At 45.3% G+C, this 12533-nt stretch overlaps 1 protein-coding gene across 1 annotated transcript in view; it reads right to left on the reverse strand.

Annotated features, from left to right (window-relative positions):
* COPG1 (COPI coat complex subunit gamma 1) overlaps nucleotides 1-12533 on the reverse strand; it is a 28411-nt gene that overhangs the window by 1930 nt on the left and 13948 nt on the right. The window contains exons 16-23 of the mRNA XM_072784906.1: nucleotides 9748-9851; nucleotides 9151-9276; nucleotides 8774-8842; nucleotides 4209-4351; nucleotides 3712-3883; nucleotides 2926-3023; nucleotides 1783-1921; nucleotides 1360-1458 (exon numbers count right to left, since the gene is read on the reverse strand). Of these exons, the coding sequence (XP_072641007.1) occupies nucleotides 1360-1458; nucleotides 1783-1921; nucleotides 2926-3023; nucleotides 3712-3883; nucleotides 4209-4351; nucleotides 8774-8842; nucleotides 9151-9276; nucleotides 9748-9851 (950 nt within the window). The remainder of the gene's footprint in view (nucleotides 1-1359; nucleotides 1459-1782; nucleotides 1922-2925; nucleotides 3024-3711; nucleotides 3884-4208; nucleotides 4352-8773; nucleotides 8843-9150; nucleotides 9277-9747; nucleotides 9852-12533) is intronic.

Genomic DNA, 12533 nt, shown 5'->3' on the forward strand with positions numbered 1-12533 from the left:
CATCGGGCGCCCTGCATGGAGCCTGCTTCTCTCTCGGCCTATATGTCTGCCTTGCTCTGTGTGTCTCTCATGAATAAATAAATAAAATTTAAAAAATAAAATAAAATAAAAACTACACTAAGATACCATTTTCCACCCAGACTGGCAAAGATCATTTGATAATGACCTGATAATATACTCTGTATATTACTGATTACTGTATTATACTGATAACATACTATGTTGTCCACAGTGTGGAAGGAAAGGCATACAGTTCCAATAGAAGGCAACTAGAAAAAAAAAAAAAAGAAGGCAACTAGAAATTTATATCAAAATGAGAAATGCGCTTTGACCTGGTAATGCCTTGGGAAGTTTATCCTATAGATATCCTCAGGGAATACATGCAAAATAAAGTATGTGTGTGTGCATGATTAGTCACTGTAGCATTGTTTGTAATAGCAAAAAGCCTGGAACAATCTATATATTTATCAATACAGGCTGATTCTATAAATTATGGTACACCCATACAATGGAATATAAGGAAGCTACAAAAAAGTATGAAGATTTACTCTGGGATGATAAAAAAGTCTTGGAGAAGAACAGTGCTAATATCTACACAATAATGCAGATATACTTCATGCCACTGGGCTGTATACCTGAGCTTAAAATGGTAAATTTTACATTATGTACATTTTACTACAATTAGAAAAAGAGGAAACTCTATGTATTTTTAAATATATTTTTAATTAGAAAAAGAGGAAACTCTATGTATTTTTAAATATATTTTTAATGTAATCTCCACCCCCAACGTGAGGCACAAACTTAGGACCCTGAGATCAAGAATCACATGCTCTACCGACTGAGCCAGCCAAGCATAGGAAAGACAATATATATACTATTTACACGTAAACATCTGAGTTAAAATAGGAAATTGTGCATGTCAGTGTTCGTATCCATAAAATCACTGTTTATAATAACAATGCTGATCAGTCACCTGTCGGAAAGGAACTAGATAGATGACAGGCAGCAAGGGTCGGATATTTCACTGCTGGGCTTTTTTTACTCTATGAATTTTCTTTTTTGTGTTTTTAAAGATTTTATTTATTCTACAGAGTGAGAGAGAGCACAAGCAGGGGGAGTGTCAGGCTCCCCACTGAGCAGAGAGACGGACACAGGGCTCCATTCCAGGACCTTAAGATCATGACCTAAGTTGAACGCAGACGCTTAACCGACTGAGCCACCCAGGTGCCCCTTACTTTGTGAATCTTCAATGCTATAAATTTGAATCCCCATGTTCCCAGTGGGAGCCCTCAACCCAGGGCACAGTAGCATGCAGACTGTAAACTACGTAGGCCCTTCCCACCTAGAAGTGTTGCTTACCAGCCAGAAGCAATGTGTGGGTGTTCTTGTTATCTGGCACTTTGTCTGACCTCTCACAAGGATGCATTCCCAGGAATTTCACGATATTGCCCACAGCCTCTATAGGGAGAAATCCCAGCATCATTAAGCCACATCTCATTTCTACCTTTGTGTCACCACCACTCCCCCATCCTCTAAGCCTGCTCTAAGTTGCGCTTTTAAAAATTTTATTTAGTAATCTCTACACTCAATGTGGGGCTCAAACTCATGACCCTGTGATCAAGAGTCACATGCTGTTCTATTGAGCCAGCCAGGCCCTCTCTAAGGACCTTTTCATGAAGTGCCATCTGAAGTATATACTCTCAACATGGCCCTGGGTTCCTGGGGGGCCAAGGCCAGGAGGAGTGAAAGGGGAGGACACATTTCAATAGCCAAGGATTTTACCTTCAAGTGTCTTGATAGTAGACAAGGTGAATGTTTCCTCTTTCTCAAACTCATCCCCTACCTCATCCCAGGCTGCTTCAAAGTTCAGTTTCATGACCTTTTGGATATGATCAGCAACAGTGATTTCCAGATCTTCCAGCTGTGGAGATGGAGGTGGAAGTTAGGCATACACCTCCAGGGGAATGGGTTCCTGTTCTGCACACCTGTGGGGCCTCTGCTCTGCACTCACTGCTTATCCCTTTCTTCAACGCATTGGGCAAGTGCTCACTAGACACAGAGCACTGTGCTTGGCTCTGGGGACATACAGTAACTGGACTTTCCTTCAGGTGCTCACAGCCAAGTGGTGTCCTTTCAATAGAAATGCCCTGACCCAAGTGCTCACCTTAGGATGTCAGCTGCAAGGTCACGTCCCTTTGGAAGCCTGCCTAGAGTCAGTGCCTTAAGGATCCAAAGGTCTGCCTTCTACGGCTCGGACACTTATGACTCATCAGATCCCACCCTCTGCCTCAGAATCTCTGAGCCTGACAGATTCTGGACCCCTAGCCTCCATCTCAGCTGTGTCCTCTCTGAACCTGACACATATTAACCCCCAACCTTGGACTGAGAGAGCACATAAAGGTTCCCCATTCATCCAGCCACCAGCTCTTCACTGAGCCCCTACTCTTGGGGATGTTTGTTTCAGGTATGTAAGTAGGACTCCACTCCCACAGCAGAAGCAATCCTCAGGCCCAGTTCTCCCAAGGAGCTCACTTGATCCTAGGGCAATTCCTGCTCTTAGGGTTACTGCTGGCTTCGGGAGGTCCCCTTAACAATGGCCCCCGTGTGACAATGTCAATTATATTCCACAGTGACTGTCCCTCTAGTCACGAGGAGCTGGAACAATTTGCATCACCAGATTGAGTCTGCCCTCAAATGGTACTGAACCACACTGCCCCACGGTCAAACTCCAGAGCAATCCTGCACTCAGCTCATCCAAGCTCAGAAAAGTGGAATTAGACGTCCTTTGAGTGCATGAAAGGACTACTCAACAGATGCAAACCAATCCAATTCTCTAGAAAGCTTGAAGTCTAATTGTTAGCTCCTGGAAGGGGCTGCTCTGCAACCTTAGGCACAAAATTGAGCCTTCCAACACTAGCTTCTTACCACATATTCATCTTCATAGCCTTCATCATCAGTCTCCCCAGTGGTGGGGTCACAGTCCTTGACAGTGAACTTCATCATGCAGCTGAATGTGCAGGCCACTGCAGAGAAGAAAGGCTGGGTGGTCAGGTTGGCCCTAGTCCCTACAGGGGATAAGTTCCTCCATAGGGCAGGTGGCCATGGCCTGTGTTATATTATCAATAGCAGCAACCCCACACAAAATAGCCATCCAATCCCACAAATTTGGACAGAAGATACCACCTTGTGGAAGAGTTAAGTCATGGGTCTGAGGAGCCCCCTCAGAGGGAAGGAAGAAAGAGGAAAGCAGGAGTGCTTTCAGGATGGCTAAGCCCATGCCAGTCACATGTCCAACGTCCAAGGTCTGGAAAAAGACGCTGGTGGGTCCCTTGGAAGGAGTGGAGCTGGGGTGTTTGAGTCTTTGTGCCTATCTTTGTACTCTCATGGTAAAATGAAAAAGTACAAGTTGAGAACCAGAGAGACCTGGGTTCTGCCTCTTACCAGCCACAGGAGCTCAGGCAAGTCCTTTACCCTGAGTCTCATCTAGGAATAGGGAGAGCAGTACTTATCCCCTTAGGAGACTATGAGGGTGAAATGGGATGATGTAGGACAAGTTCCCAGGACTCAGCCTTTCTTCTTCTTTTCCTCAAGACTGAAATCAAGGAGTTGAAGCTCTCAGAGGAGACAAATGGCTGGTGTACATCTGGCCCACACCATCTGGATCCCCAGGGTTCTCACATGGTCCAGGGTGATTTCTGGAGAGGGGCTCACCAGCTGTGGGGTCTTCCTTGGGCAGTGACACCAATGTGTAGCAGGTCCCAGGCTGGTTGTAGGGTAGGCTTCGGGCAGGCACGTAAGAGACCACCTCATAGGCTTCAGTGGGCTCCATCTGCACTGTGACGTTCTCCAAGGTCTGGTCGTTGAGTGTGTTTGTGCAGTCAAACTGAACCAGGGAGGAGAAGGGTTGCTAAGAGACTGCTCTAGGTCTAAGCCCTGCTGTAGAGGAACAGCCCAGAGATCCTAACTCACCCCATGAGCCAAACTAATTCCTATCCCAGTACCTCTGCGCAGGCTCCCTGTCCCAATGCTGACACATAAGAGCCAGAGAAGTCCTGGGTCAAGACTGCAAGATACATACCAGCTGGTGACAGAACCTATCATTAAATTGGGCTCCTGACCAAATCAGTGTGGGACCCTATAGGACCTGTCGCACTTAAGACCACTCCCTAGGCCCAAGCCCCAGCATGGCCTCGGCACTCCCTTCTCACCTGGAACACCATGTGATCAGTGAAGGTGTGTTTGGTGCAGCGGATGACATACTCTGTCTCTGATTCAGTGAGGGCCACAGGCTCAGGCGAAGACTTGAAGAGGGGCCCCAGGCCATGGAACTCTGGCACTGCCGCCAACTGCTCTGAAAGCCACAGGCCACAAATTCACTCAGCCTTTTAATTCCCAGACCAACCTGTGATGGTTTCTAATATATGCTCATGGCCAACTCTCCATGTCTTTCACCCTACTGAGATGGATGTATATGTATACACAACGGGTTACTCGCTATTTCCCAAATATACAAATACATTTTCTCCTCTTGCTAACAAAAGACCTCAGCCACAGAAAACTGACTGAGAGACCCCAATGTCTGAGGCCTAATCCATTTGGAGACTCCTACAACTTTAGAAGCTCAGCAAGAATTCTTTTTTTTTTTTTTTTTAATTTTTATTTATTTATGATAGTCACAGAGAGAGAGAGAGAGGCGCAGAGACAGAGGCAGAGGGAGAAGCAGGCTCCATGCACCGGGAGCCCGATGTGGGATTCGATCCCGGGTCTCCAGGATCGCGCCCTGGGCCAAAGGCAGGCGCCAAACCGCTGTGCCACCCAGGGATCCCAGCAAGAATTCTTTTTTTTTTTTTTTTTTTTTTTTTTAAGGTTTTATTTATTTATTCATGAGAGACACAGAGACAGAGAGAGGCAGAGACACAGGCAGAGGGAGAAACAGGCTCCATGCACCGGGAGCCCGACGTGGGATTCGATCCCGGGTCTCCAGGATCGCGCCCTGGGCCAAAGGCAGGCGCCAAACCGCTGCGCCACCCAGGGATCCCCCAGCAAGAATTCTTAAAAGGAAACTCTGGGCAGCCCCAGTGGCTCAGCAGTTTAGCGCCGCCTTCAGCCCAGAGTGTGATCCTGGAGACCTGGGATCGAGTCCCACATCAGGCTCCCTGCATGAAGCCTGCTCCTCCCTCTGCCTGTGTCTCTGCCCCCTCTCTCTCTCTGTGTTCCTGGTGAATAAATAAAATCTTAAAAAAAAAAAAAAAAAAAAAAGAAAAACTCTAAAGATGAGATGAATGACGTTACAGCCACAGAATCAGGCAAAAGAACAAACTGGTCCTATACGTTTGTCAGTTAAGATAAACCGGCCAGTAATGAGATGTTTCAGATTCAGACTTGTAGAAAACCTCACTTCAAGTGGTCTTGGGCACCTGGTAAACCTATCCCTACACCCCAAAGCCTGCTTCCAGCAGTGGGCTGGGTCTTCTGGCCTACAGGCCCACATCTGGCAGCAGTCTGCACACCATGTTTGTCTATGATGACTGTGCCTACTGCTCTCTTCCCTGTTCTACAGTAGGGGCATCGTTTCTCAAAGTATGGTCATGGATCACTGGTGTCAAGAGTTATCTAAGGGTGTGACTTGTCAAAAACTCAGATTCTTGGCCCATCATAAATATGCTCTGGCTCTGGGATTCAGGAATCTCATTTCTAAGAAAATTTCTCAGATGTTTCTGATGTACACTAATATGTGTAGACCACTGCCCTAAGATTTTTAACTTGTCTTCCCAATTAAGTTGAACTCTGTAAGGACAGGAATTGTGGCAAGGCCAGGGATCTGATTATTTTGCCCTGAACTTAGTAGGTACTCAATTCATGTTTCATGGGTAGAGACAAAAAAAGTAGGCATTATTATTATTTTTTGCTTTCTCTTTGTGACTGCTTCAGTCCTCTGCCACCTACAGGACTGCATCTGATGAATGTGCAGGCAGTAAAAAGCCCAGAAAGAGCCAGCCTAGATATCTGGGCAGTAAAAAGCCCAGAAAGAGCCAGAAAAGGGCACTTTTGGGCCATCATGATCATGAGCTACTACAGTGCTTTTTCTGTGGGAATTTACTTCTTGGAGCACCATGTTTCTACACCTGACACTTAACTAACCCAGGGGATTCTATAGAAGCTATCAGTTAACACTGAGTGTCTGATTCTTCACCAATAAAATAGATTTAACAATCTTGTTCACAGTGTTGTTGTAAAGATAAATGAAGCAATAAATATCAGGATCTAGCAAAATTCCTAGAACTGAACAGGTGATCAATAAACGTTAGGCTTTGGAAGACTGTTTAAAGATGAAATTCACAGCCCCTTAGAGATTTAGAAGGAGTCTTCCTTCGAAGGTATGTCAGAATGGTGGCCCCAAGACGTACACAGGCTAACTCCCAGAACCTGTAAATACGTTACATCACATGGTAAAAGTGATTTTGCAGATGCGATTAAGTTGTATTTTTGAGAAGGCGAGATTATCCTGGATTATCTGGGTGGGCCCAAAGTAATCACAAGGATCCTTATGAGAAGGAGGCAAAAGGCTCAGAGTCAGATCTGGCTGACTGTGAAGGTGCTGGCTATGAAGGTGAAGGAAGGGATCATTAGGAGAGCAATGAAGGAGGCCTCCAGAAACTAGAAAAAGCAAAGACATGTTTCTCCCCTAAAGCCTCCAGAGGGAGCTCAGCAATACCAACACAGTGAAACCCATTTTAGACCTCTACCCTCAGAATTGTAAGACAATAGGGATCCCTGGGTGGCGCAGCGGTTTGGCGCCTGCCTTTGGCCCAGGGCGCGATCCTGGAGACCAGGGATCAAATCCCACGTCGGGCTCCCGGTGCATGGAGCCTGCTTCTCCCTCTGCCTGTGTCTCTGCCTCTCTCTCTCTCTCTCTCTCTCTGTGTGTGTGTGACTATCATAAATAAATAAAAATTAAAAAAAAAAAAAAAAAAAGAATTGTAAGACAATAAATTTGTGTGGTGCTAAGCCACTAAGCTTGTGGTGATTTGTGGTAACAGCATGGAGAAGGTAATACAGAAGGAAAAATTCTGTGTTAGAGTGGTCCCAGTTAGTTCCAGATCCTAGTTTTGCTGAATTTGTTTTTTTTTTTTTTTTTTTTTTTTTTTTTTTAAATTTTTTTTTTTAATTTTTATTTATTTATGATAGTCACAGAGAGAGAGAGAGAGAGGCAGAGACACAGGCAGAGGGAGAAGCAGGCTCCATGCACCGGGAGCCTGATGTGGGATTTGATCCTGGGTCTCCAGGATCGCGCCCTGGGCCAAAGGCAGGCGCCAAACCGCTGCGCCACCCAGGGATCCCAGTTTTGCTGAATTTGAAAGGTAAATTGATAGAAGATAGGATTCTCGAATGGAATGGAAAAGGGGGGGATTTAATTAAACAATAATTGGGAACTGACCGTGAGGAAGAAAGGTTCTGTTCTAAGTGCCATGATAGAGCATATAAAAGACAAAACCTGTGAAGAACCATATAGAACTAATTAAGAGAAGACAGAAGAGCTGGAATAGAAGAGATGAGCATAGGAGATCCTTCAAGAAGAAAGAGGGGCACATGTTAGATCCTGAAGGTGGGAATTCAGTAGATAATATGGTATGGCAATTAGATACACAGCCTCTACCCTTAAATAGATGACCCTTAAATAGATGCAAGACCAGAGGGATAGATAAATATCTAAATAAAACCTTTCCAGACAATGTGGACTTAAACATCTCTGGAATCCAAGAAAAAATACTAGGGTCTCTGGATCCCGACTATACTGAATTTGACCTCTGGTACCAGCCTGGGCTCCAGGCACCCAAGCTCTCAGAACCAAGGCTAAGTGGTAGCCTTGAGCCAGTCTGATGTGAATCTTAATTCCAACCCCTCTACTTTCTTGCTAATGCAACTTTAGGCATATCACTTTCTCTCTCTGAACTTCCAATTCCTCCAATACTAAATGGACCCAATACCTTACAACTGAGGATTAAATGTGCTGTCTAGGGTACCCTCAGGGCCCAGCACTCCAGAATAAGAACTGTTGTTGATGGGAGTCTGGGTGACTCAGTCAGTTAAGCATCTGCTTTCTTTCTTTCTTTCCTTTTTTTTTTTTTTTTTTAAGATTTTATTTATTTATTCATGAGAGACACACACAGAGAGAGGCAGAGACAACATAGGCAGAGAAAGAAGCAGGCTCCATGCAGGGAGCCTGACGTGGGACTCCATCCTGGGACTCCAGGATCATGCCCTGGGCTGAAGGCAGGTACCTAACCACTGAGCTACCCAGGAATCCCAAGCATCTGCTTTCGGCTTAGTCATGATCCTAAGTTCCTGGGATCAAGCCCAGCATTGGGCTCCCTGCTCAGCAGGGAGTCTGCTTCTCCCTCTGTCCTTCCCCACTCATGCTCTCTCTCAAATTAAGAAGTAAAGGGATCCCTGGGTGGCTCAGTGGTTTGGCGCCTGCCTTTGGCCCAGGGCGCGATCCTGGAGTCCTGGGATCGAGTCCCACGTCGGGCTCCTGTCATGGAGCCTGCTTCTCCCTCCTCCTATATCTCTGCCTCTCTCTCTCTAAGTCCATCATAAATCAATAAATAAATCTTAAAAAAAAAGAAGTAAAATCTTAAAAAAAAAAAAAAAAAAAAAGAGTAAGAACTGTTGTTGATTGAGTCTCTTCTAATTTCCCTGAGAAGATCAACTACCCTAAAGCTGAGGAGACCAAGCCCAGGTCCTAAGAGCCCCACCAAGCACTGCTACTCACCCTGGAAGATCTCTTGCCGGGTAGCTGCCACTTTCTCAGGCTGCTTGGCGGCTGTGATGGGGGTGCTTTCTGCAGGAGCAAACAAACATTGTGACCAACAACTCCAGTAATGGGGCATGTTGACCACAGAACTGTTACTTAGGGATTATAACTTCCAACTCCCCTGACAGAGTGTGAACATGTAAGAGTACAGAACACGTGAGAAAGAGTGTGTGCATGCGTCTCTATGTCCTGGAGCTAGATGTAGAAAGGATTATTCCATCCTTTTGGTGTAAGCACCCCATCCTGACTAGGTTTAGTGGCTTCAAGGCCCATGCAGACCTTCCCACAGAGCTTTGGACCTGATGGCCTCTGAAAGGAGCACAGATATTACTTACCTGTTCTCTGCTCTGCCATTGGCGTGGTGGCCAGGGGCACAGACTTGAGGTCAAAAGGTTTTTCTGATGGTTCTAGAGTATACTGCTGCAGAGCTCTCTCCAGACCAGGGATGGAAACCGTCAGACCTAGAAGCCAGTGGGAGACAGACATGCCTGCATACATGACAGAACGAGCACCTGGAATCCCCCACAAAAGATTGAGACCCAGGGGCCTAGGTTTTATGACCCTAGACCACTGAGAAAACCACTTAAAACCCTCTGGGCCTCCACTTTCTCATCTATATCCTTCTTCACACAGCTGGTATGGGGATAAATGTATATAGAAAAGTGACTTATAGAGAGTAGAGTACTATGCAAAGAGAGATTTTTATTAATGACTAGTGTTTCAATTTACCGAGCTGTTTCCACCCACATTGGTGTGAACCACAAGATTGTAGGTCTCCTGAGGTTAGTGATACCATGAAGTTTCCATGCAAGTCTAGCCGAAAGTGTCTTGCCTCAGGCTTCCCCTCCCCAGTGAGGTGCACCTGCTCTGGAATAGTGAGAAGGGCCACAGCTCTGGGATGGGGCCAAGTCAAAGGAGCCGGTGAGACTCACCATTTAGGATATACCCTGCATTGAGGGCCTTCTGCTTCTGCTCCAGGACATTGAGATAGAAGGTGGCTCGGTCCCTTACTTCATTGTCATCATCCATCACACACCTGCAGTCAGAACACACAGTTTTCCTGGCTGGGGCCCCACAGGGATAGCAGGAGGGATACGGGAAGCCTTCATCAGAGGCCAGTCAGAGGAAGCAAGTCTCCTAAAGCTTGGTCCCTAAATGTGCAATCCAAGCATGAAAAGCACAGAAGAGCCTATGATATTCTAACTACCTAAGGGGTGGCCATATTCATATTCCCTGGACCCCCTCCCTGAAGTCCATCCAGTGAAGAAAGCAATCTCCTATATCCAGCAGCATGTGTCAAAAAACAATTTTTTAATTTTTTTATTGGAGTTTGATTTGCCAACATATAGCATAACACCCAGTGCTCATCCTGTCAAGTGCCCCCCTCAGTGCCCGTCACCCAGTCACCCCATTCCTCCCGCCCACCTCCCCTTACATTACCCCTTGTTCATTTCCCAGATTCAGGAGTCTCTCCTATTGTCACCCTCTCTGATATTTCCCACTCATTTTCTCTCCTGTTCCCTATAATCCCTCTCACTATTTTTTATATTTCCTGTATGAGTGAAACCATATAGTTTGTCCTTCTCTGATGGACTTACTTCACTCAGCACAATACCCTCCAGTTCCATCCACTTGAAGCAAATGGTGGGTATTTGTCATTTCTTTTTTTTTTTTTTTAAGATTTTATTTATTCATAGACACACAGAGAGAGGCAGAGACACAGGCAGAGGGAGAGGGAGAAGCAGGCTCCATGCAGGGAGCCCGATGTGGGACTCGATCCCAGGTCTCCAGGATCACACCCCAGGCTGCAGGCGGCGCCAAACCACTGCGCCACCAGGGCTGCCCTATTTGTCATTTCTAATGGCTGAGTAATATTCCACCGTATACACAGACCACATTTTCTTTATCCATTCATCTTTCGATGGGCACTGAGGCTCCTTCCACAGTTTGTCTATTTTGGACATTGCTGCTATGAACATTGGGTGCAGGTGTCTCGGTCTTTCACTGCATCTGTATCTTTGGGCAAACCCCCAGCAGTGCAATTGCTGGGTCATAGGGCAGCTCTATTTTTAACTCTTTGAGGTACCTCCCACACTGTTTTCCAGAGTGGCTGTACCAGTTTACATTCCCATCAACAGTGCAAGAGGGTTCCCCTTTCTTCACATCCTCTCCAACGTTTGTTTCCTGTCTTGTTAATTTTCACCATTCTAACTGGTGTGAGGTGGTATATCTCATTGTGGTTTTGATTTGTATTTTCCTGATGGCAAGTGATGTGGAGCATTTTCTCATGTGTTTTTGGCCATGTCTATGTCTTCTTTGGTGAAATTTCTGTTCATGTCTTTTGCCCATTTCATGATTCCACCCTCACCACTGCTATTCAACATAGTACTAGAAGTCCTAGCCTTAGCAATCAGACAACAAAAAGAAATAAAAGGCATTCAAATTGGCAAAGAAGAAGTCAAACTCTCCCTTTTCGCAGATGACATGATACTGTACATAGAAAACCCAAAAGCCTCCACCCCAAGATTGCTAGAACTCATATAGCAATTTGGCAATGTGGCAGGAAACAAAATCAAGGCCCAGAAATCAGTGGCAGTTCTATACACTAACAATGAGACTGAAGTAAGAGAAATGAAGGAGTCAATCCCATTTACAGCTGTATCCAAAATCATAAGATACCTAAGAATAAATCTAATCAAAGAGATAAAGGATCTATACCCTAAAAACTACAGAACACTTCTGAAAGAAATTGAAGAAGACACAAAGAGATGGAGAAATATTCCATGCTCATGGATTGGAAGAATTAATGTTGTGAAAATGTCAATGCTACCCAGGACAATTTACACGTTCAATGCAATCCCTACCAAAATACCATGGACTTTTTTCAGAGAGTTGGAACAAATCATCTTAAGATTTGTGTGGAATCAGAAAAGACCTTGAATAGCCAGGGGAATATTAAAAAAGAAAACCAGAGCCGAGGGCATCACAATGCTGGGTTTCAAGTTGTACTACAAAGCTGTGATCCACCAAAACAGTGTGGTACTGGCACAAAAACAGACACATAGATCAATGGAACAGAAGAGAGAACCCAGAAATGGGCCCTCAACACTATGGTTGACTAATATTCGACAAAGGAGGAAAGACTATCCACTGGAAAAAGGACAGCCTCTTCAATAAATGGTGTTGGGAAAATTGGACAGCCACGTGCAAAAGAATGAAACTGGATCATTCTCTTACAATATGCACAAAGATAAACTCAAAATAGATGAAAGTTCTAAATGTGAGACATGAATTCATCAAAATAGATGAAAGTTCTAAATGTGAGACATGAATTCATCAAAATCCTATAGGCAACACCCTTTTTGAACTTGGCCACAGCAATGTCTTGCAAGATACATCTAGGAAAGCAAGGGAAACAAAAGCAAAAATGAACTATTGGGACTTCATCAAGATAAAAAGCTTCTGCACAGCAAAGAAACAGTCAACAAAACTAAAAGACAACCTACAGAATGGGAGAAGGTATCCACAAATGGCATATCAGATAAAGGGCTAGTATCCAAGATCTATAAAGAACTTATCAGGGGCAGCCCCGGTGGTCCAGCGGTTTAGCGCCGCCTTCAGCCCAGGGTGTGATGCTGGAGACCTGGGGTCGAGTCCCAGGTCAGGCTCTCTGCGTGGAGCCTGCTTCTCCCTCTGCCTGTCTATGCCTCTCTCTGTC

Source organism: Canis lupus, chromosome 19 (assembly GCF_048164855.1).
Source record: "Canis lupus baileyi chromosome 19, mCanLup2.hap1, whole genome shotgun sequence".
Lineage (NCBI taxonomy): Eukaryota > Metazoa > Chordata > Mammalia > Carnivora > Canidae > Canis > Canis lupus.